Raw genomic sequence first — 25,133 nt, 5'->3', positions numbered from 1 at the left:
TTCTAGAAGCTTGGTAAATCTTTGTATAAACATAAGTATTGATTCCTCTGAAATCAAAAAAATTTAGAGGGGCATAGTTCAGTATTTTTCATTTCCGTAAAGCCTTTTATCCATTTCAACCAGGACTTAAGTCCCTCTACATCGGTACATGGAATCCCTAGCTTCCACTTAAAGAAACATCTTTCTTCCTTGCAAGGCATTAGATATACTGTCCTTTCCTTGAATTTAAAATCCAAAGGACAAAATGAACTGCTAGTTATTACAATGCCGCTTTAAAAGGAACATAAATACAAGGTCTATGCGACTTTCAGGCACTAACCCATACGCATGCAACGGGAACTCATACCTGCCGAGCTGAGGAGAACACTGAAGTCCGTCCCCCTCTGTGACTCTCCACTTTCATTATTGACTTCTTTTTCAATATCTTGATATCGATCCCAGTTAGAGACGATCTTTCTTTTAGAATAATTTCCCTGTTCCTCATTCTCTTCTCCATAGGTCTCTGCATCACTGTCATCTTCAACCTGCAATCATTAGAGACAAATCAATATGCAAGCAGTGGGAATTTCGACCTTAGCGGCCTTAGCAGTAAAGTAAAACCAAACAAAAAAATAGTACGCCGGTATCACGATAAAGAGCACATTTATAGACCAAGCTCTCGGAGGATACTAAATAGTATTTCAAAAGGACCCCATTACACCAGAATGTACTTTCAGGGTAAGCTTTTCTTTCAGCTTTGCAAAGGAAATCTGGCACGTTCCTGACTAAAAATTTGTGGAACTGATATAGGGCTAACGTCTACCCCAGTGTGTCCTTTTTCAAAAGCTGTTTCATCTTATTCAAACAAGGCTACACGAGTCTTAAACTTAGAGGACTTTAGGATAGAAAGCAACCATTTCAGGGGCGCCTGGGTGGCTCAGTCCGTTGAGCGTCTGCCTTCGGCTCAGGTCATGATCCCAGGGTCCTGGGATCAAGCCCTACGTTGGGATCCCTGCTCAGCAGGGAGTCTGCTTCTCCCTTTCCCACTGCCCCTCCCCTCCATTCACGCTATCTCTCTCTCTCTCTCTCTAATAAATAAATAAAATCTTGAAAGAAAAAAGAAAGAAAGAAATCAACCATTTCAAAGCCTACCTACTCCCAGTTTGGCACCACATAAATACTGCAGAAACACCTGCACCGCCACGCACGTAGGGAAGGGAGGGATGAAATCTGACCTATATAAGTTTACATGTAAAATGACTGCGTTTGCTTGGAATTGGTAATGATTAAGGTTTTTGCCAGCTACTGCAATGGGATCTTTTAGTTACAGAAATGAAGTTAATCCTTTTTATGCCCAAGAATGTGGCTTGAGAAAAAAGAAACCACTACATAAGAAACTGAGGCATAATTATTTAAAGTAATGAACAATAAATAAGCACATAAATAAGAATAATACATAAAATATTATAAAGAAGAAGAGGTGGGAGAGAAGAGAGAATAGTGGCAAAAGTGAATTAAATGCTCATCTTTCATTTCTGGAAGACAATAGGCTGAATATAAATTTGATACATTAAAAAAAATAAAGTCAGGGGCGCCTGGGTGGCGCAGTCATTAAGCGTCTGCCTTTGGCTCAGGGCGTGATCCCGGTGTTCTGGGATCGAGCCCCACGTCAGGCTCCTCCGCTAGGAACCTGCTTCTTCCTCTCCCACTCCCCCTGCTTGTGTTCCCTCTCTCGCTGCCTGTCTGTCAAATGAATAAATAAAATCTTTTAAAAAAATAAATAAAAATAATAAAGTCAATGGAAATAAATCATTCCTAGGTGTTGCACAAAAATTTAATATACAGCTATTTTTTTTCAATTTTAGGGATTAGTTTTTAAAAACAAATATTTTGAAAGTTTAAAAAAATTAACCATTTCATTTTACAGATTTTACAAACACAATAAATAAGTTTTATAAGTTTAAATGGAACTCTGCTCAGATGCATTCAAGAGAACAGTTTCCATTCATTAAAAGAGGGATGCAGAAAAATGCAGAAGATGAGAAATTATAAAAGATAAAGGGCCTAGTTTCTTCAACAAATCATTTGAAAGGGAAAAAGTGCTGGGGGAGGAGGCAGAAACCTATAGACTGAAAGAGCTTAATGGACAAATAACCATTTGTTATGTCAGGAACTAATCTGAAGTCAGATTCAAATAATAACACTATAGATAGAAATCACTTCTGAGACAATCAGAGAAATGTGAGTAACTGGATATTTGATTATATTGAAGAAATACTATTATGTGTTTATTGTTTGCCGTGATACCATATTGTGATTTTTTTAAATATTATTTTTTAGGAATAAATATTGAACTATTTATGAAGGAAAAGACAGGACATGTAGGATTTCCTTCAAAGTAATGGGTGGAGAGGAATAGTGGGTACAGAGGAAATAAACTGAGCATAATTGATAATTACATTATTCTACCTACTTTTGCATGTATTTGAAGTTTTCCATAATCAAAAATAAAACCTCAAAAAGGAAGATGCACGTAGAATCTAAACACACGGTTCAAAGAAGTATCCCAAAGATTATAAAATCCTTATCAAGAGAAAAACTTGTGAAATATATTACAACTCATCTATACAGGACATGTTAGTCTAAACTTTGAAAAAAAAATAAGGTTCTATTAACACAAAAATGGGTCATGTGCACTACAGAAAATTAAGAGGAAGAGACAAGCAAAGAAATAAATAAAAAACCCACATTCCCATCACTTGAGAGTAGGAGTACCACTAGTGACACCTTAGAAAGAGATCTGGAAGTATACGCACTATTATATATTCACAGATACTTTTTTTGTAACAAGAATTTTTTCATCAAAATTCTGCACCTCTCCATGTCAGTAAATGGCATTTGGTGTAACATCCAGACCATTTTCAAATTTGCCTGACCCCAAAAATTTCCTTTAGAGCTGGTTTTGTCCAAGCCAGTATCCTATTCAAGACCATGCCCTATAGTTCACTGTTTATGCCCACGTCCCTTTGAATCTAGCACAGTCTCTTTTTAGGACATTGATTTATTGAAGTGACCAGTACAGGTAGAGTGCAGAGACCCATCTTCCATCTGGCTGCTTCCTGGTGGTACTTGTTTATAAGAAATAATGGATTAAAAAAGAAATCTAAAAATCTGAATGCCCAATAGAGTCAAGTTAAGTATTTTTTTGGCTAAAATACATCATAGATGTTGTTCTGAACCTTATGTTACATCACATCAAATGACAGATGATAAATGGCTGACCCAACACAATTAATGCTAAGATTAACCAATGAGGTTGGGTGAAGTCTGATCTCCCCACTGGACAGAATCAAGTTTAGTAAGTTCACATGAAAGGATGGAGTAACTGACCTTTCAAGGTGACTCTCAGCCTTCAAATATAAGCCTCCCTGATGGCACGAGAAGATTGCAATCCCTAGATTATGAGGCAGATTGCCAAGACTGCCTGAACCCTAGAGGTTTCCTGCCGTTCCTGGAGAGTTTCTCAGAACTCAAAGATGGTAGCAGATTAAAGGTACGTGACTGCATACCTGATGTGCCATTTAAATAATAAATACCAGGAACGTTCTAAAGAAAATAGCTTCATAACTGATGTGGAACTAAGGGGACAGAACCAGAGCTGAAAATCCTAGCAGCGTTCAATCGGGGAAAATCCACTATTCCTTTGTTGGCCCACTGGGTAAACGTAATTCAGAGAGGCTTCTCCAGTTAGCACAGAACTTCTGAACATCGCTGTAACACATGCTAAAAATGTAAGCCTGGGCAGAGTACTTAGCTTGACGTGAAAAAGGATGATGGTCTGAAACACCTGAGGAGATTCTAGCAGTGAAACAAGCACTGAAATAGGAAGCAGGGGACCTGGAAAGAATGAATGGCCCTGCCCTCACCATCATTTAATATTTACAAAGTGCTTAGGATAGCCTGGGCCTCATACCACTGAATGACTCACTAATCCCCAACTAAGAAGAATCACTGAAAGATGACCTCATTACACCCACCCAACTGCAGAGATGAGAAGAGCTGCCGTTAGCCTCTATCACAAGAGGGTAGTAAAAAGTAATAAAGCTGAGAAGACATTTGATGTAACTTAGAGAAAGGTGTATTTTAAAGGTGATTTTATGTTTGGTTCATTTTGCAAAGATCTGGGACAAAATATGCAAAATTGCAAGACAGAACAGAACAAGTAAGGAAAATACTGATGAAAGCAATGTGAAAACTATAAAGGCACCATTATTATTTATGTTATTATTATGTTAACATCATTACAAAATTAGTATGCTAATTTTATATACTGAAAAATATAAGATACTGATGGAAAAAATTAAAGAAGACACAAATGTAAAGATAGTCTGTGCTCACAGATTAAAAGAATATTGTTAAAGGGCACCTGGGTGGCTCAGTCGGTTTAGCAACTGACTCTTGAGCTCAGCTCAGGTCATGATCTCAGGGTCCTGAGATCAAGCCCTGCATCAGGCTCCATTCTAGCTGGAGCCTGCTGAAGATGCTCTCTCTCCCTCCCACTCATGTTCTCTCTCTCTCTCTCTCTCACACACACATACACACACACACACACACACACACACAAGAAAAATAAAAGAATACTGTTAAAATATCTATAGCGAGGGGTGCCTGGGTGGCTTAGTCTGTTAAGCATCTGCCTTTGTACAGGTCATGATCCTGGGGCCCTGGAACTGAGCCTCCTTCTCCATCACCCTCTGCCCCCCCATGCATGCATGACCATGCACGCACACATGCACCCTCACATAAATAAAATCTTTAAAAAAAAAATCCATAACTACTCAAAGCATCTACAGATTCAGTGCAATCCCTATCAAAATTCCAAATGGCATTTTCCACAGGGAAAAAAAAAAACAACAAAAAAAAAACCTGAAACTTTGTATGGAACCACAGAAGTCCCTGAATAGCCAAAGCAAGCTTAAGAAAGAACAACAAAGCTAGACGCATCATGCTTCCTGATAGCAAACTACATTACAAAGCTATAGTAATCACAACTGTATGGCAATGGCATAAAAATAGACACATAGACCAACGGAACAGAATAGACAGCCCTGAAATAAACCCACACATATATGGTCCATTTACGACAAAGGGTACACCATGGGGAAAGGACGATCTCTTCAATAAGTGGTGCTAGGAAAACTGGACAGCCACATGCAAAAGAAATGAAACTGGACCACTATCGCACACCATACACAACAGCTAACTCAGAATGGATTAAATACTGAGTATAAGACCTGAAACCATAAAACTTCTAGTAGAAAAAAATGGGGGTAAGCTCCTTGACATCAGTCTTGGCAATTTCTTGGATTTGACACCAAAGCAAAGGCAACAAAACAAAAATAATAAACCAGTGAGAATACATCAGACTAAAAAGCCTCTGTACAGCAAAGGCAGCCATCAACAAAATGAAAAGGTACCAACATCACTCATCATCAGGGAAATGCAAATCAAAACCACAATGAGACAGATCACCTCCGAATGGCTGTCAGAATGGCTAAAATCAAAACCACAAGAAGCAACAACTATTGGCAAGGATGTGGAGAAAAAGGAGCCCTCACACACTGTTGGTAGGGATGCAGACTGGTGCAGGTACACTGGGAAACAGTAGAGGCTCCTCAAAAAGTTAAAAAGAGTGTGATTGCTGGATCATAGAGTAGCTCTATTGGGTATTTACACAAAAAATACAAAAACACTAATTCAAAGGGACACGTGCACCCCTGTGTTTATTGCAGCATTATTTACAACAGCCGAATTACGGAAGCGACCTAAGTGTCCACCAATAGATGAATAGCTAAAGAAGATGTGGTAGATAACTGGAATATTACTCAGCCATTAAAAAGGAATGACATCTTGCCATTTGCAGCCATACAGATGGAGCTAGAGAACATCATGCTAAGCTAAATAAGTCAGAGAAAGACAAATCCCATGTGATTTCACGCATGTAGAATTTAAGAAACAAAACAAACGAACAAAGGGGGGAAAAAAGAGGCAAACCGAGAAACAGACTCTTCACTGCAGAGAACAAGCATGGTCACCAGAGGCGGGGGGGGGGGGGGAGAGGTGAAGGGCATTAAGAGCACACTTACCATGAAGAGCACCGAGTCATGTATAGAATTGCTGAATCACAATACTGTATACCAGAAACTAATATAACACTGCATGTTAACTCTACTGAAATTAAAAAACAATTTAAAAAAATGAAAAGGCAACTTACAGGAGAAAATATTTGCAAGTCATATCTGATAAGCCCTCACCTCCCATAATGGATTTTAAAAAGCGATTTAAAACAATATGTGCATAATTATATTTCCACATGTTATGGGCCCAACAACACATTTGCCAACGACAGCACAAAGGAGGCGGGTAGGAGCTAAACTGTACTGCGCTAAGGAAAGGACCCCGTACGGGAACTCAAACATACAGAAACAAATGAACAAAACCAGGAACAGGAAATAAGGCTCGTATAACAAAAGCAATAAGTATATGCTTATTCTTTTTTCTCCCATTCTTCAAAAGATAAAATCACGTAAGGTGATAATGGTGACCCTGTGTTCTTGGTTTTGTAACCTCCAGACGTAATATGTGTAACACCACCACAAAGGGGGTGGGGAACAGAGCTGTACAGGGGTAGACGCTCGCATACCTCACCAAGCCACCTAACTCTGACGCGGATTCTGATGAGTTACAATGTATACAGTAGAGCCCAGAGCAACCACTAAGGAAATGACCCCCCAAAAAAAATCATTAAAGGAATTTAAATGTGATATTAAAAATATTTACTTTATGCAGAAGAAACTGCAAAGGACGAAGAGAGGAACAAAGTCTACGTGAGACCTGTGGGAAACAAGTAAAGGAGCAGACATAAATATCCAACTGTATCAATGGCGACGCTAAATGTGAATAGATTCAACAATTCAGTCAAAAGGCAGGGACTAGCAAAATGGACGTTTTTAGATCCAACTATCTGCTGTCTACAGGAGGCACATTCAAAGACAAGTATTAATAACGCACTGAATGGTAAAAGATACTGTAGGTAAACAGTACGTTACAGAGCCAGAGTGCCTACACAAGTATCAGACGAAATAAACTTTATTTTTTTATAATAATTTATTATATTATGTTAGTCACCATACAGTACATCCCTGGTTTCTGATGTAAAGTTCCATGATTCATTACTCGCGTCTAACACCCAGTGCACCACACAACACGTGCCCTCCTTACTACCCATCACCAGCCTATCCCATTCCCCCACCCCTCCAAAATAAACTTCAAAGCAAAAATTATTATGAGACAAAGAAGGACATTACACAATAAAAGGGTCAATTTAGGACAAAGATGGGACAACTATAACATATGCTCCTAATAATCGAGCCCCACAACATATGCAGCGAACACTGACAGAACTGAAGGGGGAAATTGTTCAACAATAAGAGATGGAGGCGTCAATACCCTGCTTTCAGGGATGGACAGAACAACTAGACAAAAGCTACCATATGCCCCACAGAACCAATAAAAAGATTTACTCACTGCAGCCATACTGCTATTTAATTTACAACAATAATTTACATGAAATTACAAACTGCTTAGTTGAACGGGCCAGTCTATGAACAGTATGTTTGGGCAACACTTTTTTTTTTTAATTTCCTCTTACCTTTTCTTTCAAAAGAACAACCATCTGCCAAGAAAATATTTAAAGATTATCTTTATCATGAAGAGCCCTCAGATAAGCCAATAAAACTTGGGAAGTTACTACTAGCACATAGCTAAACAAGAGCCTATGTAAAGCCTTTAATACTCAAAAACCTAACTCTTGAAGGTCCTTGTTTACTTTCAACTGGAGTACAGGGGCGTGGAAATGGTTTTCCTGCTTTGAACCTAATAAGGAGGTCGGAAAACAGTCAATCACATATTTTTCAACAACCTCCCGTGTTCCTCACAAAAATGTAATTACACCATAAATGGGAACAGGTGGGATAGAAAGACAGGCAAGAGAACACATTTAAGGAAATTCCAACATAAGGTCACTGGCAACTAATTTCAGTAATTAGGTAATAATGTCAAATACATCCAACCAAAAATGTTATAATGTGTAAAATTGAAAAATTATATTAATTGACTTTAAAAATTTAAATTGTTACCAAGCTTTAAAATAGATCATTACTTAATAGTCTAATTGCCAACTTTTATATTTGTTGCCCTATTCAGGTCATTTTTTATTCAGTGGCTGGTACTTCACTACTTTAAAAATTAGTCTAGAAAAAATTATAAACCATCATAATTGAAGAGTTAAATGACAGCTTTTGCTATTAGGAAAGTGTGCTAGCCCTGCACCCCAATGTTTACAGAGCAATGTCAACAATAGTCAAACTATGGAAAGAGCCCAGATGTCCACTGACAGGTGAATGGATAAAGAAGATGTGGTGTATATGGAATACACACCAAAATGGAATATTAGCCATCAAAAAAATGAAATCTCGCCATTTGCAACAACGTGGATGGAACTAGAAGGTATTAAGCTAAGCGAAATATATGAGGCAGAGAAAGACAATTATCATATGATCTCGCTGATACATGGAATTTAAGAAATAAGGTAGAGGATCATAGGAGAAAAGAGGAAAAAATAAAACAAAACCAAAGAGAGAGGCAAACCTTAAGAGACTCTTAATCATAAGAAACAAACTGAGGGTTGCTGGAGGGGAAGGGCGGACGGATGGCGTAACTGGGTGATGGACATTAAGGAGGCCATGTGATATAATGAGCACTGGGTGTTCTATAAGATGAATCACAGACCTGTACCTCTGAAACCAGTAATACATCATGTTAATTTAAAAAAATAAAATAAGTATGCTAGCAAAAACAATTTTTATGTAGCATCAAGAAGCTAAATTTCCATTAAAAATTGAAAATATGTATATATACACTATATACATAATATACAGGTAAATAAGGAGGTTTCCATTTGTCATTGTGTATTAAAATATACATTAGAACATGAGCATATTTGAAATGCAATATATGGCATATATATGTACATTATCTACTGAGCCCAGAACAAGGTACACAGTATTTGAGCTCCAAAATACTCTAGCCAGCAAGAAGGGGGGGAAAAAGTAGTCCAAACCATCCTCAAATTCAGAGTTTCTCTAGCAAGAGAATTATCTACAGCTTCTTTTCTTGTCCTTTCCCATGACTGGTATGTGATAAAGAAGAGGGGGCAACGGAATCTGAGAACAGAGAAAATGGTTCCCCAATCCTCAAAGTAGCTGCTCAGTGATACTTCTCCCAGACCTCTTCACTCATCCCCAGTCCTTGTTTTTTTAAAGTTTAATACTCTACATCCAACGTGGGGCTTGAACTCACAACCCAAGATCAAGAATCACACACTCTACGGACTGAACCAGCAAGGAGCCCCTCCAGTCCTTATCTTTCTTTCTCCAAGTCCTTATATCTTATCTTTCTCACCTGTGTTATTTTGCTTCTGAAAGTTGGCTAGAAAGAGAAGGCACTGGAAGGTAATTACCATTTGCAGGCAGTCCGTACAAGGGCTAGAGTATGGGATATCTTATTGTGAAGACCTTGAGAATTTATGCTTCCATAATTTAAGGGTCGTTTGGAAATTAGACTGCAGTAACTTTATAGGACTAAACGGTGATTTCACACTATACTTTGTGGAAGTCCTTTTATGGGCTCCTTGTGGAAAAGAGGGGTAAGTGGCAATAGAATCAGTCTCATTCATTTAATCTGCTTTACAACTGGAAATGTAAGAATTCAGGCTAAAAAAGGTTTGTATGTTGTTACTTATTAAGATTTATTTATTTATCTTGGGGGGTGGAAGGGCAGAAGGAGACAGAGAAAATCTCAGCGGACTCCCCACTGAGCCCAACACATGGCCGATCCCACAACCCTGAGCCAAAACCAAGAGTCAGACGCTCAACCGACTGAGCCACCCAGACACTCCCAGACTAAGAAAAGGTTCTAAAAACTACCAAATGAGGGGTGCCTGGGTGGCCCAGTCAGTTAAGCATCTGCCTTCAGCTCGGGTCATGATCTCAGGGTCCCGGGATAGGATTCAGCCCTGAGTCCGGAATCCCTGCTCAGCGGGGAGCCTGCTTCTCCCTCTCCCTCTCCTGCTCCCCCTGCTTATGTGCTTCCTCTCTCTCCCCCCTCCCTCTCTCAAATAATATTAAAGGAGAAAAAAAAAACTAACAAGTTAATCAACCTTGCAAGTCCCAATCTCCAGGTAAAATTCTATGAATTAGGTTAACGTCAACAACTTTTCATTAAAAGATTTTATATATACAAATACATACTTGATAGGAGGCCTGCAGGTAGACTCTGGGCATTCCTGGGCAAGTTTAGTGTACAACCTCACTCACCTTGACTACAGTGCTCAGAGGTCACTTTCTCCTAAGGGGGCAAGGGACAGGTCAGGTGCACACGCCTCTGCTTCCTCTTCCCTGGTATTCCAGCACCCGGCCTTAACGGCCAGATTTTCCTTCCACGGTCTCAGTTAAATTTTCACTCCTCTTATCCACCAGCACAGGACTGGTCTCCTTGGTTACTGAGGTTTTAATATCATCACCTTCCACTTTCCAGAAAACTTACAGACCATTAAATAGCTGTTGTTTATCTGGCCAACTTTAAGACACTCCCCAAACTCTCAGGTCACCAGAGGGAGAGAACTTAATTAACAGGGAAACAATTACTGAACCAGAAGGAACCCAAACAGCCCTGGTGCGGCCTCTGCCCTCAAGGGAGATCATGTAGCCATCACACCGGGCCAGCCGACCCTCTGCTGAGCCTGTGATAAGGTCTGCACCCAAATTAACCACGTCGCGTCCTTCATAAGCACAAACTTCCAATTCCTCACACATAACGGTTTCTTAAATGCCTCACAGCGTTGAGTTGTTCTAATCGAGATGAACTCGCCAGGAGTGACTAGGCCATCGCAGCTGCCCCTGCACCACAAATTTTGAAAATAAAATTAAAATTAAAAAGCACCTGTATTTTTAGTTCCCTCTCTGGACACATTTCTTTCTTTAAATATACCTTTAAAATGGCACTTATCTTCCATCTGTCTGTCCTACAATATATCTGAAAAGGACTGCTTTTGTTCCTTGCAAACATTCCTCCTACACTGCTGCCAACATTCCTTCGACAACCCTTTTTTAAAGATTTTTTCACTTATTTATTTGACAGAGAGAGAGAGTGAGTGCACACAAGTAGGTGGGGTGGCAAGCAGAAAGAGAGGGAGAAGCAGACTCCCCGCTGAGCAAGGAGTCCGATGAGGGACTCCATCCCAGGACCCTAGATCATGACCTGAGCCGAAGGCAGACGTTTAACTGGCTGAGCCACCCAGGTGCCCCTCAATGACTATTTAAGTGTCAGTCACCAGTTCAGGCACTGGGAGTACAAAAACAAATCAGACAAGGTCTTGTGCCTTAAGAACCCAGAGTCCTAGAAGAAATCAAAGAAGCAAACACATACTTTATGAAGTGTCATATGTGTGCATGTGCCTCCCTAAGATGTTATAGGAGCACCGAGAAAGCACCAGCAATGGAGGAGAAAGAGATGGAAGACATCTTCAGGACCAGCCTTGTTGGAGGAGGAAGGCATTTCAGGTTGAGGGAACCATATAATTCAGCTCCGGCTGAATTTAGCTGTGGACGTGTGGCCTGAGATTAGTCTAGGGAAATAAGCACCCGCTACCTCCTGCTGGAAGGAGTTCCCAGACTCCAAGAGAATTAGCAAAGAAGATGCCTATAACCAAGGGATAACAGCTGTTCAAAACAAAACCCAGGGAGGTCAATGGGAAGATGGTACCAGGAGCGGCATGGTTTTTAGTCTTCCCAAATGCCCCATGAAAACCACACAGAGCAACTACGATAGCATGATCAACACTCCATGGAATACATGCATGCAAACCTAGGCGGCAAGCTCTCTCCACAAAGCCCCAAACATGAACGGATAGGAACAAGTCAACAGTCCCAAGTCCTGCATGGTACCCGTGCCTCTGAGAAGCAGAGGGAGTCAGGCGGACATCAGACCTGAGCATCCCAGAACAAACAACCGGTGCTCATGAGGAAGTGAGCAGGCCCACTGAGAACAGCAGCTGGAAATGTTGGGTCTTGGGCACACCAAGAGCTACTGGGTAGGAGTTCACAGAAAAGTCTTGAAGGGGCCAAGCCAGTCTGGGCCCCATGAACTCTCAGCGGTAACTGGGCAAAGCTCCTCACAGGACACAACTCCACTCTGAAGAGAAATCGCTGAGGGTAGAATCCAAAGCTAGCAGAACAGAGACAGTGAAGAAAAGGGGGAAAAGAAGGGCCAGACTGGGAGAGGGGTGACAGGGAGGAAGCAAGGACTCACCGCATGGGAGAAGGTTTGTATTTCTGCATTCAAAATAACAGAGGAGGGTACTTCAGAGCCATGAACCCTGAAAACTATCCTTTATTATTATGTTCAATAGCCAGCATATAGTACATCATTAGTTTTTGAAAACTATCCTTAAGAGTGTCTTATCACAAACAACAAAGGACCGTGTTCAAATCCCGTATGAAGTTGTCATCACAAGGACAAAGATAGTAAGGATAGGAGCATTTACATAATAAGTCAATATATAAAAACAAAGCACCCAAAATTCTTTATTGTAATACAATTTCACTGTTTTAAGTGTGTAACTAAAATCCCACCCTCAGTCTTGAGGGGCAAAGGATTTAAAAAAAAAGAAAAAAAGAACAGCTGTCCATCTCAATCTTGCTCAGAGACATCAACACATGAAGAAAAAAAAAAAAAAGTGGGGTGGAGAGAACCCGAAAACAGAGGAAAAACATAAGCCAACCCACAAAGCAGTTTTAATAACAACCCACAGGGCTCCTCACTCCATCCTTTTCCTTCTCCAAGTTCTTATCTCGTCCTCATAGGTGTTATTTTGTTTCAGAGAGTTTGATAAAAACAAGAGGCATGAGAAAGTCATACCCGTTTGTTAGCAGAATCAGGAATCTTGGCCAGAACAACTCTTCTCTCCATTCCTAGATTCTCAGATGCCCTCCCCGCTCAGCATGGAGTCTGCTTGAAAGTTTTTCTCCCTCTCCCTCTACCCCTCCCCCCAAAACATTCACTTTCTTTCAAATAAATCTTAAAAAAAAAAAAAAAAAAAGGTATCTCAGCCATAATCTCCTGAGCTGCAAAATGTAACCCATATCTTTTATAAACTATTTGTAACAGGAGTTTTTGATCCAGTCAAGACACTTCATCACACCTGTGAACCCACCATTAGCTAAACCCGAGCGTCTCCACATGCTGGTAACGCTACAGGGCCTGTAAGAATAAACAATGGCAATACTTTAAAAATTCCCTCCTCTTGTGAGCTGCTCCGTTTTTAAAACACCATGGGGATTTTGACAAAAACATTTATTTCCTTTATACGGAGTTCTAAACCACTGACTTCTAAATAATCTCTGAGTTTATCAAGCTTATATTATCTGCCAGGTGTCTCTCCACCTACAGTGAGCCCACCCATCCCAAATTCACTCCCTCAGTCCGCTGGCTAACAACTCATCAAGAAAGCAGAGAACGTATGCTCAGCTCCCCTATAAAGGAGACAAAGCAGCCACCACCACATGCCATCTTCAACCGCATGGAGATCCCATTGGCCTGTCAATAAAGTTAAGCACTTTGCTCAGAGAAGTCCCTTCCTGGGACACCTGAGTGGCTCATTCAGTTAAGCCTCTGCCTTAGGCTCAGGTCATGATCCCAGGGTCCTGGGCTCAAGTGCCTCATCGGGCCCCTTGCTCAGTGGGGAGCCTGCTTCTCCCTCTGCCTGCCACTCCCCCTGCTTGGGCTCCCTCTCTCCCTCTCCCTCTCTCTCTCTTTCCGAGAAATAAAATCTTTAAAAAAAAAAAAAAAAGTCCCTTTTCACCAGCTATTTTGGAACATTTTTCACTTAAGATTTTTCATGCAATATTCCTGTTACCATGTAGCTACCAATTTAATAAGATGTCATTATCAAGATAAGTGATTTCAGCAAGTCTTATCTGAAGTTCTACAAGGACTGAAAAACTCTACAACCTGCCCACTATTTATTCTAGGAACACTTGTAAGCACTGCATTGTCACACACAATTCTTTTGTTTGCTATTGTGCTCTACCCAATGCATACAGCAGGGTCAACAGATTTTTTTTTAAGAAATGCAGTCTTTTCTTTTTTAATGTTTCACTTATTTTCTTTAGTAATCTCTACACCCAACATGGAGCTCGAACTCATGACCCGAAGGTCAAGAGTCACGTGTTCTTCTGAGTGAACCAGCCAGTGCCCCTAGGGTCAATAGATTTTTTTCTTTAATGAAATCAACAGTCTTCTCCATGCCTCAAAATAGAGGTTTCACTACCAGACAATGTCCCTTCCTGCCTTTAGAATAGAACTTCTCACCGATACCTTTGTAAGCTTGCTTTACACTATCAGTCCATGTAGGCAAATTGAAAATTTAGTTGAAACAATACTATCTCTCTTAAAGCATCCACGGAAATCATCTAGTTTAAGCCCTGAGGCTTTAGAGAGGAAAGGAGGTTCAGAAAAGACTTGCCCAAAGTCTCACTTCACAGCAGAAGCAGAATGACGAAATCTGCCTAGAATGCAACCCAGTGCTTTTGCAAACAGGTCTCCTGACTGAGCAAAATCGTAGTAAAAGAAAGCATTCTTTCTAATGAATTTTCTAAAACCTTTATGGAATTTCTACTCAAAACTCCTACCAGTAGAAAAAAAAATAATGACACTGTTTAAATGGCAAAAGCAATAGAGCAAGTCAGAGACTAATGATTCAAGAACCATCCTCCGATGTTGAGGCCGCCTTCCTTACACCAGTGACGCTATCTTGATCTCTGAAACTCATTCTTGTTCAACTATCTTACGTAATTTCGAGGAAGTCCTGGAAGACAGGTTAAGATCTTACACATAAGGATATATACACAGATGAAATACAGTTGGAACAGGTCACATACCCACTCCAAACACTTAGCATCCATAAAAAGAGCACATCTCTGACACAAAAGCTTATTCAACTTCAAACCATTCGTAACAGTCATTTAAAACAGCAAGGTTCACAGCGTGGGGAAATGGCTCGATAGTAAAAAGTCACTCACAGTTAAAAGCAATAAATACGACCAGAGATCGGAGGAGAGGACCACACATAATCAATAACAATAAAGAAAAGATACGCAATTTGAAAAGAGTTGACAAGCATTTCCAAACATTGTAGAAAGTACTTCAGAGCAAAACGAAAACAGAAGATGATGTCAACTGGTGACAAACTGGTTTAAAAAAAAAAAAAGGCAACTGTACAAAACAGGTGTGATCTAAATCTATGCTTCTTTAAAAGATTAATGCCACCATCTGGCAGAAAAGCCTTCTCCCACCACCTCACAATTCAGTCAAACGGACTGCCACCCTCACTGCGCCTTCATCAGAGACGGATCGAAGTTACGGACGGGCAGCTCGAAATCTGCGTGCCTTCGTCACATCATTCAGCTCCCCACGTCACATCATTCAGCTCCCCACGTCACATCATTCAGGTCCCTTGGCTGAACTTCCATCTTCTCTCTCCTTGTGATGAAAAGCTCAACTTGCCCAAGACCATTACCAGAAGACATAGCCAGAAACCCAAACTGAGCTGATTGGTGAAGATCTTTCTCTGCCAAAGGAAACCTGTGAAGTCTGAGGAGGAAATTATATAACCTAAGTGTGCAGATACCAACATAAGGAATCAAGAAACACAGAAAAGCAAGAAAATATGACATTACCAAAGAAAACTAATAAAGCTCCAGTAACTGACCCTGAAGACATGTGCTGTCAGACAAAGAATTCAGAATAATTGTCTTGAGGAAGTTTAGTGAAATACAAACCAGGTCAAATTTCAGGAGATACAAGACCTAATCTCCACACAACTTTTTCTTCTCCCTGTCTTTAGTCAGGGGCCAAACTCAAGCCCTGACGAGCACAAGCTGTTTGATCTCCCAATGCACACTAGAGAACAGTGGACCTACCAGAACTCTCTCCCTCTCAGCACCCACCTCACGGGGGACAGCCCACGTACACTGACCAAACGATGAGAAGGACATCGCTAGACCAACCACCTGTCAAGTCTGTCTTTGTGCATGTGGCTTAGTGGACACTGCTGAGATAAGTCGTGTGTGCTTCCCCTTCTCTAGCCTTCTACCAGCTCAAGCTCCTCTTTTGAATTTATCCTCCTTTTCAGCTCTTCCCTGATGAACAGAGTTGTATAAAATGTGTAACATCTCTCTGCTGTGGGCTGGCTAAATTCTTCTGGGTGTTGAAATCTTTGCTTTCTCTTCAAGAGCACTCGCACATGACAACATTAACACGAAGAGAAAAGGAAGGACGTGCTCACGGCACTCCAGCGAGTGGCTCCCTTAAACTAGAAGCCAACAGAAATCAAAGGACAGCTACTGCAAAAATCGTATGTCGAGACTTCATGTGCAAATATTTCGTAGACGGAATAAGACGGCATTGTTTGCAATGAAGATGAGTGCGCGTTATTACACTTACAACCTGCTTTTGCCACACAACGCATGACATTTGAAAGGTGCTCGGCTGGCACACACTTCTTTTCTGGCTAAACTGTGTTCTCTCACTCCTTAGCCATCAACTGAATGACATCATATGGCTACAAACAAGCAAAAACCCCGTCCTTCTGATCCCCACTACTTTAGCCAAAATGGAGAAACAAGAAAATGCACTTTTCGGAGGCAGACAGATTGGACAGACAATTTCCCCTATGAAAGGACAGAATACCATAATCTGCATTTCCCTTCTGCAGCTCTTTTCAAGTGTGACCTTTAGGAAGCTCTTCCAACATTGGGGAGGCAAAAACTTTAATTAAAAGAAAGGGCAGCAAAGATGGCTAAGGAAGGGAGAAAGCTTTTTACCTTGCATTAGAGAAAGGTGGATTTTCTCAAAGCTCCCATTCGCGAGGACAAAATGCAAATCCCAGGATCAGGATTTTATCGAACACACAAGCTAAGGGCCTTGAAGCTGGGCCACAGCGCAGTGTACCTAATAACCGCAGTTTGCTAGAATTCCCTTGGCGTTGGCAGTGCTAGCATCACCTTATCTTTTGTACAACCGTGAGACCATTTATCAGTCTTCACAGAAATTTAAAGCAACACTTCATTCCACCTTCTCAAGATCCCCAACAACATTGTCCAAATACTCCTTTGTGAAAGAGGCGCAAATTAAACTCTAGTATTGCTTTCTTCTAACAAGGAGGCCTGTGGATTTAAAATCCTAATTGAAACCCTCAAGAAGAATAAACTTGAAAAAGCTAAAGCCTATTAGGACACGAGCTCTAGCTGCGGCAGAATGAAAATGCTGTCTATTCCTGTAACGTGCTTAGCACATCGCCTCCAAATAGTACCCTCAGTGGGATTTCTGCAGAGGCAACATTGACGAGACTGAAGTAATTGGAAATTCAGAGCCCTTCCCTGAGAGTACGACACTGTCATCATAACTTTGACAAGGAGAAAAGAAAAGAAACTGCCCGGAGTGTGAGATATCATTAAGATAGCTCTGAGTGCGCTGGGTCTCAGAGACAGCCCTAGAGAATAAAAGGGACAGGAAGACGGCCCTGGGAAACAGAAGGTGTGCCCTGAAGAAAAGGTCACAATCGCCAGCCGGGTAAGCCTTGCTTCCTTCTACACAGCCCCAAGACCAGCTTCAGGCTTTAGCCACAGCAATTCGGTGCATGAAGGCAAAAGAGAGAAAGGGAAACTCCGTGTATTCTTCCATCTAATGGTCCTGAAGCCACTCACAAAGCAGCAAGAGTAAGATTCTCCCAGGACGGAGTCCCGGTGCAGAGCGGTAGATTCTGCGAGCTCAAGCACACCCTGCTTGAAAAAAAGGCAGTCACAGGCTTACAACTCTGCCGAACGGGCAGGCTCTTCTCTTTCGCCACCGAGGAGGGCTGGCGACCTCACTTCCTCACTGACAAAGTATTTCACGTCGTAAATGATAGTTCTCTCGGTCTGGAAAACTTACCCTTTTAGGATCTGATGAAAATTACAATGAGATGGCTCTCCAATAATTATTTCCTTTTGTTCCACTTACACAGGGTAAAATACCAAGTTCTAGTTCAGACGAATGTAGTCATAAAACCACCACCACGATCAAGATACAGAACAGTCCCGTCGGCCCCAAGTTTCCCATCATGCCCCCTCTCCAAGGGTTCTTTCATTGAAAGTACATTCACAGTAGATCCGTCCTTGTGATCAACAGCGGTCCGTGCCTTTTTCTGGCTAAATCGTGGTGCCCTGTGTGGACGTACCACAGTTTGAGTATCCATTCACCAGTTACAGAATTTGGGCTGTTGCTCTCGGCAATGATAAAAAAGCCACCGTGAGCATGCACAAATGTAAGTTTTCATTTCGTCTGAGTAATTAATACCCAAGGGTGGGGTTGCTACATGACAGGATAAGCATATGTCTAACAGGGTAAGAAGCTGCTGGGATTTGGCTCTGTCATTTCCTACGCATCCCACTAGTCAGACAGCGATTTCTTCTTGTGGTTTTAGTTTGCATTCCCCTGAGAACAAACGTTGTTGAGCATCTCGGAGCTATTTGCCATTAACATGTCTTCATGGGCGAATTGTCTATTTAAATCTTTTTCCCATTTTTCTTAATGGGTTGTGTCTTCCTGGATTTTGAAGGTGCTACGTGTTTTCTGGATGGAAGTCCTTCGTTGGATATGTGACTTGACAATACTTCTCCCGCTCTCTGATATTTAGAATTTATTCCTTAGAGTAGTTTGGGGTTCACAGCAAAACCGAGCGGAAGGTCCAGAGATCACCCACATGCCCTCTGTGGTTATCTTTTCATGAAAAACAGTTGATATGTTGGACTTTCCTTTTGCCGATCATGCTTCTGGTGCTATATCTAAGAAATTTTGGCCTAACCCAAGGTCACAAACACTTTCTCCCACGTTGTCTCCTAAAAGAAGAGCTACCCTTCCATTCATTTCAGGACAGTTTAACTCATGGAGCAGTTATTATAACTGCTTTAAAGTCTCTGATAATCTCAGTATCTGGATCATCCTGGAGTTGGCATTTGTTGACTGTGTTTTGTCAAGAATTGGTCACATTTTTCTGTAACACTGTGAAATTTTAAATGCAGGATAACATCCTGAATATGAAGTCGTGTGAACTCTGAGTCCTGTCACGAATCCTCTGAAGGGCGTTAGGATTCTGTTTGATCAGGCAACCGATCTGGGGAGGTTCAGACAGCAAGTCCTCCCTCCTCCTCTGCAGGCCATGGTTCCATGGTCACTCGAGTTCTCAAGGCTTTTGCTACACGGCTTTGGGTCCATTCCCCCCAATCCCCCGCCCCGCCATGTGCAGCGCAGGGCAAGTCCTAGCCTCAGGCCAGTTCACACACACAGGACCCTGTTCCAGCTCTTTCCTCTCTAGGATTCTCCCAACCTGCTGGCCCAAAGGTGGGATTTCTCTTGTTGGTCTAGCTCCCTGCATGGCCCCTCATGGGGCAAAGCAGAGAGAGAAGTGATAAGGAAATTAAAGCAGGCAGCCTCTCACTTTTTGGACTGCAAGGGCCCACTTCCTGGTTCCCCTGGCCAGAAAAGCACGATTTCGAAAGGCACTTTAGCTGCCAGCACCACCGGCCACACTAGCTCTCCAAGGGGTCTCTCTCCGTGAAATAAAAGGAGGGAGAGACCCCTACACACCTTCCAGCTTGCATTTCCCCATTCTTCCGGCCAGAAAGATGGGATTTTTCTTGGATTTTAGCTCCCTCTGCACCACTGCTGCAGCTCTGAGAGCCTGCCTTGGTTCCCGGCCAGAGAGAAAAGAAAAACAAGGAGGAATTCACCCCATGGGTCCCCCACACAGGTGGTTTCTCCAGGCTTTCATTCCCTTCCCAACTGCCATCTTGACTTTCCTGAGTCCTCGGGTCATCCCCAGTTTCTCACTGCAATCCATGGGAGAAACAGGCCCTGGGGAGCTGACTTCATCTCCGTCACGTCCTCCGGTAATTTTCCTGTTAGGTGCTGAGGCAACACCCCTCGTCCCACTTTGTGTTCTGGCAGCTTCCACAGCTGAGCTGAGGCGCTAGCCCACCTCTCGCCTTCCACTTGAGCGTATTGCCAGGGCAGAGAAAACCCCATCCCGGATTCTCCTAAAGCCGTGACATGGAGTGCACATGCTTTACGCTCAGCCTAGCTGTCACCATTTATTGCACATCCTTAAGAAAGACCGAGGGAAAGAAAAAAACGACCTGACCTCTGGCACATCGTCCTGTTCTAGTCCCCGCGCTCCACAAGCCTCAGTCTCCTGCCTTCCCCTCCAGTCGCACCAGGCTTAGGAGGCCAGGTGGGTGGTTAACTGTTCATTGCAAACAGCTGCTCGTTAGGCATGTTGAGCGTGACTAAGACTAACCCACACAGGTTCAGGCTGTTGAGGGCATCAAAGGAAGAAAGCGTGTGTTAGAGGCTTCTTTCTTTAGCAGACATTTAAACCCATTCTGGCTCTTTTCATTGATGACAAAATAGAGGACTGTATCCAGAGAGGAGCCCAGAGAGTGGATTTAGTTTCAGATGTACAGTCAAACCTACCCTCCCTTCACTGCCTTGAGTTGTAATAGGAAAAGCATAAACCTGCTAACAGAAAATGAACGTGAATGTTTCCAGAATACTGGAAATAATGCCGTGCTTAAACACAAAATCCACTATTCGGTCACGTGACCGAGATCTACGAAGAGCCTACACTCTGCCAGGCACTGTTTCGTGTACATGGAATACAGGAATAAGCAAGACAAATTCCCTGCCCTTGTGGAGTCATCAAACAACAATCAAATACATAATATTACATAAATACATAAAAACACAGTTGTTTCAGGTTGTGACAAATACCATAAAGTAGGGTAAGAAGCTGGAGAACGATGAGGGCACGATTTGATGTAGAATAGTCAGGAAAATCTCTTCAGAGATAACATTTAAGCAGAGAACCTGATACGGTAAGGAAGCAAACCATGCAAGGATTTGGGGATATAAAGGCAGAATGTTCCAGGCAGCAGGTGCATAGGCCCTCAGGAGAGAAGGGTCAAAAACCGAGCCAGCGTCATTATGCTGGCTACACTGGATGGAACTTGGAGGAAAGAGGGCAATAATGAGACAGAAGAAGCAAGCAGGCGTCAGATCATGAAGGGCTTTACACGGCATGGTAAGGAATTTGGATCTTATCCTAAATGTGACGGGAGAGCTATAGAGACATGAAAAATGCAAGGTTTGAGCTAACCATCTTTCTCACTCTCAATCTCAACCACAAAAATTACTTTCAGATTCAGAGCTAAACATAATGTTCCAATCCACTGCATACTCAGTCTCAACAGCTCATGAAGTCAATACAAAGTCAAATCATGACTTTGAAGATGAATGAAGCATTCATTCATTATTCATTCATTCATTAATCCATCCCCAAAACAATACTTATATAACATAAATACCCTCAAATGCCAAATTACTCCTTTTCTACTAGAGAAAAAAAGTGATAGACTACGTTTAGCTTTTGAACTTGTATTTTTATTATAAAAATCTGCCAACACTAAATCCCCAGGTACCCATAACACAGCTTCAACAATTATGAATAATTTGCCAGTCTCATTTTTATCTATCACCCTCTGCTTCCTCAAACGCACACACACACACACACACACACACACACACCCATGTGCACACATATTTTTTAGTGTATTGTTTTCTGGAATATTTTTAAACAGATCTCACATCTATCATTTCACCCATAATATTTCATTATGTATCTCACACTAAAAACCTTAAATATAAAAACACAATGCCTTTGCCATACCAAACAAAAGAAACAATAATCCTTTAACAGGACCTGATCTGTGCTCAAATTTCCTCCAATTAGCTCAAATCTTTTCTTTTGTATTTGGTTTGTAAGAACGAGGATTCAAACAAGGCCAACTGTTGCTTATGTTGTCCTTTAACTCGTTCTATCCCACTTATTTCCACACACTAGCAACTCTATCTAGTGGCCTGATTACAGTCCAGTTTAACACCCATTAGTGGTTACTGTTTAGATTAGTTCACTAGGAGCTGAAAAGGGGCAATTTGCTAATTCTAGCATTTCTTTAGCATTAAGTGCAATATGTATTTCTTGGGGGGAAAAAAAATCTCATCATCAACTATTTGGTTCTCCAAAGTATATAGTTCATTCAGGAAAGGATAACTGCTCAATCTTTTCCCTCCCCTTATCTATGTTTGGAACTGTGCATTGCTACGGAGCAGCCTCCAAAGATAACCAACCAGGCTGGGGGGGGGGGGGGAGCAAAAACTCATATTTGCTGTCTTTCAATCTACTGCGTTTCTTACTCTTATTGATGCTCAAATAATCCCATCCAGTGTGAGCGCCAGGAACCTTTGATAGCATTCTTGCTTTCTGCCGTACACCTGGAATCAGGCTTTTCTCGAATATGCCAGGTCTTTTTAAAGTGGGAAATGCTGTTTAGAAACTATAATCTGAGCGCTAAGAGTGTTCACTGTAACTCGGTTGTCTTTGTGTCTATGCTTTTTCAGTAGAAAACATACTTAAGATAAGTCTAAATTCATACAGATACTTGAATTCAAGCTTAAGAGTACATGTTTTTTACTTAATTGCTGCAATTTTTAGATTAGTTTCTCATCTCTCTTACTCTGAAAACCTTACTTGCTAACAATTTTAGTTTTAGTTTACTAACAATATAACTATTTCCTTTACCCTGCAATATATATGAAATATTTTCAACATAATAATACCAATATCACTACTAAGAATACTGAATGCAGTTTAAAAGCTCTCTGAAGTACATTTGTTCTTAGGATTTCTCCAACTAGGGATACACAGCCAAAGTACCATTTTAGAGTCACCTGAAATAATTCTTCTCTGCTTGAGTGAGCCATACTTGATAGATTCACGTGAGAGCTTCCTGTTACTTTGTTTTCATTTACTATTCAGCTTTAAAATGAGGATTTGCACACATGCTCACACATTACTATATATAAGCATCAACTCGATACTATTTTCCGTGTTTGCAATGGTAGACACGATCAGCTGGTCAAACTGTTCATGGGACTGATCAAGACACAGGATCCAGTATAAAATATAGCCCTGTGCCCTTAGGAAAATGGCAGATTCCAGGACTGGGCAGAAGATACACACGATAACCTAGAGCACCTAGTATCTAGTCATACCAGAAAGTAGAGGTGCCGGACACACGCAGACCCCTGATGAGGGTAGTCACAGGAGCACAGGAGCCAACTGAAAGACCTCCTAATGGTCAGAGCTGAACAATTTGAACAACAAAATAAAGTACTATTGGATTATAGCCCACAGTAGAAAATAACTACCCACTGAGTCCACACTGGCATAAATTAAATGCATAAATTGGGGCGGCTGGGTGGCTCAGTCGTTAAGCGTCTGCCTTCGGCTCAGGGCGTGATCCCGGCGTTATGGGATCGAGCCCCACATCAGGCTCCTCCGCTATGAGCCTGCTTCTTCCTCTCCCACTCCCCCTGCTTGTGTTCCCTCTCTCACTGGCTGTCTCTATCTCTCTGTCAAATAAATAAATAAAATCTTTAAAAAATAAAAAAAATTAAATAAATAAATGGGGAAGACAAGTCTCCCAAGCAGAAGAATTTACATAGATTCTTCATCTTCAAAGACCGCACAGAGTGACTTCCTTCCAGAAAATACAGTACAGAAGATGAATGGGAATAACGTTACAGTAAAGAAACCTGACCACTGCCTCAGCTAGGTGATCAAGGTCAGCATCAGTAATGATAGTACGTGCACTTGATAGGTTAGGGCAGTGGTACCTTACCTCCCAACACCCATAACCTCAGTCTAATCTTGAAAGAAAGAGGAGACAAATTCCAGTAGAGGAGCACCCCCTCTACTGGAACCAAGAGATAGTTAATAATACATCAACACTACTTCATTACTTGTACGGAACACATGTAACCTAATAATGTGGGGGTTAATCACAGGGGAACTAATGATGGGATATACAAAAATTCTCTATACTATTCTTTCAATTTCTCTAGATCTAAAACTGTTCTAAAAAGTCTAGAAGTCTATTTTTTAAGCCCCCCCCCCACTTACTTAGGTATATCCCTGCAGGATACGTGCTGAGATCACATGGCAGCAAAAGCAATCACCTTGCCCTATGGCTCTGAGTTGTTTCAGCTGATACAACGAGACTGAAAATTAACTTCTAACCAACTAAGCAGTTGAGATTGCAGGTCTTTTACGCTTTCTGAACAAGCATTATCTGCCTCTAGCTACTATTTAAGTATATAGATGTGTTTAGAAAGTATTTGTTAGGCCTCTTTAAGTTCACAATAGCAATATCAAATAATTACTATTATGCGGGAAATGGAGCTGGTGATAAGAATAAAAAAACACGACACAGATTTTAAGTCTGAATAAAAGTGTGAACACTCTATTTCAGAGACTAAAACAATCCAGAAGTCTGAAACAATGGCCCAGATGTAGGCTAAGTACAGGTGTAATAAACCACGTTTAGCTCTCAGGATGGGGTGGCTGGGTGGAGGGGTTGACAGTCTAGTTAGGTTTTTTCCCCCTTAAGGTATTCCCATAATGTTTATTATTGACAATAGAATATACAAGATTTTGGTTTTTCAAAAGAGGGCATGGGTTTAAACACTTGAGAAACACAGAGCAGGATTCTTCCAGAAAAAGATGGACAAAACTTTAAAACAAAGTTTTCTTACACTATCTTAAGTAGATCATACCATCTGTCTGTGATAGGCAGAATAACGGCCTCCTCCAAACCTATCCAAGTCCTAATCCTCTGAAACCATGAATATGTCGGGTTCACAGAAAAGGGGAATTAAGGGGCTAATCAGCTGACCCGAAAATAGGGAGATTACCCTGGATTATCCAGGTGGGCCCAATGTAAGTAGAGGTGTCCTTAGAAGTAGAAGAGGGAGGCAGAAAAAGAGAAAAGGGAAAGAGACGTGACTACAGAAGTCAGAGCTGCTATGTTGCTGGCTTG

General features: G+C 41.4%; 1 protein-coding gene across 1 annotated transcript in view; it reads right to left on the bottom strand.

Moving 5' to 3' along the window:
- AVEN (apoptosis and caspase activation inhibitor) overlaps positions 1-25,133 on the bottom strand; it is a 165,048-nt gene that overhangs the window by 122,988 nt on the left and 16,927 nt on the right. Inside the window, exon 2 of the mRNA XM_026480078.4 lies at positions 347-524. Coding sequence (XP_026335863.1) covers positions 347-524 — 178 coding nt within the window. The remainder of the gene's footprint in view (positions 1-346; positions 525-25,133) is intronic.

This window comes from Ursus arctos, unplaced genomic scaffold (assembly GCF_023065955.2).
Source record: "Ursus arctos isolate Adak ecotype North America unplaced genomic scaffold, UrsArc2.0 scaffold_36, whole genome shotgun sequence".
Lineage (NCBI taxonomy): Eukaryota > Metazoa > Chordata > Mammalia > Carnivora > Ursidae > Ursus > Ursus arctos.
The sequence above is the reverse complement of the archived record's forward strand: the minus strand, read 5'-3'. Positions and strand labels throughout refer to the sequence as shown.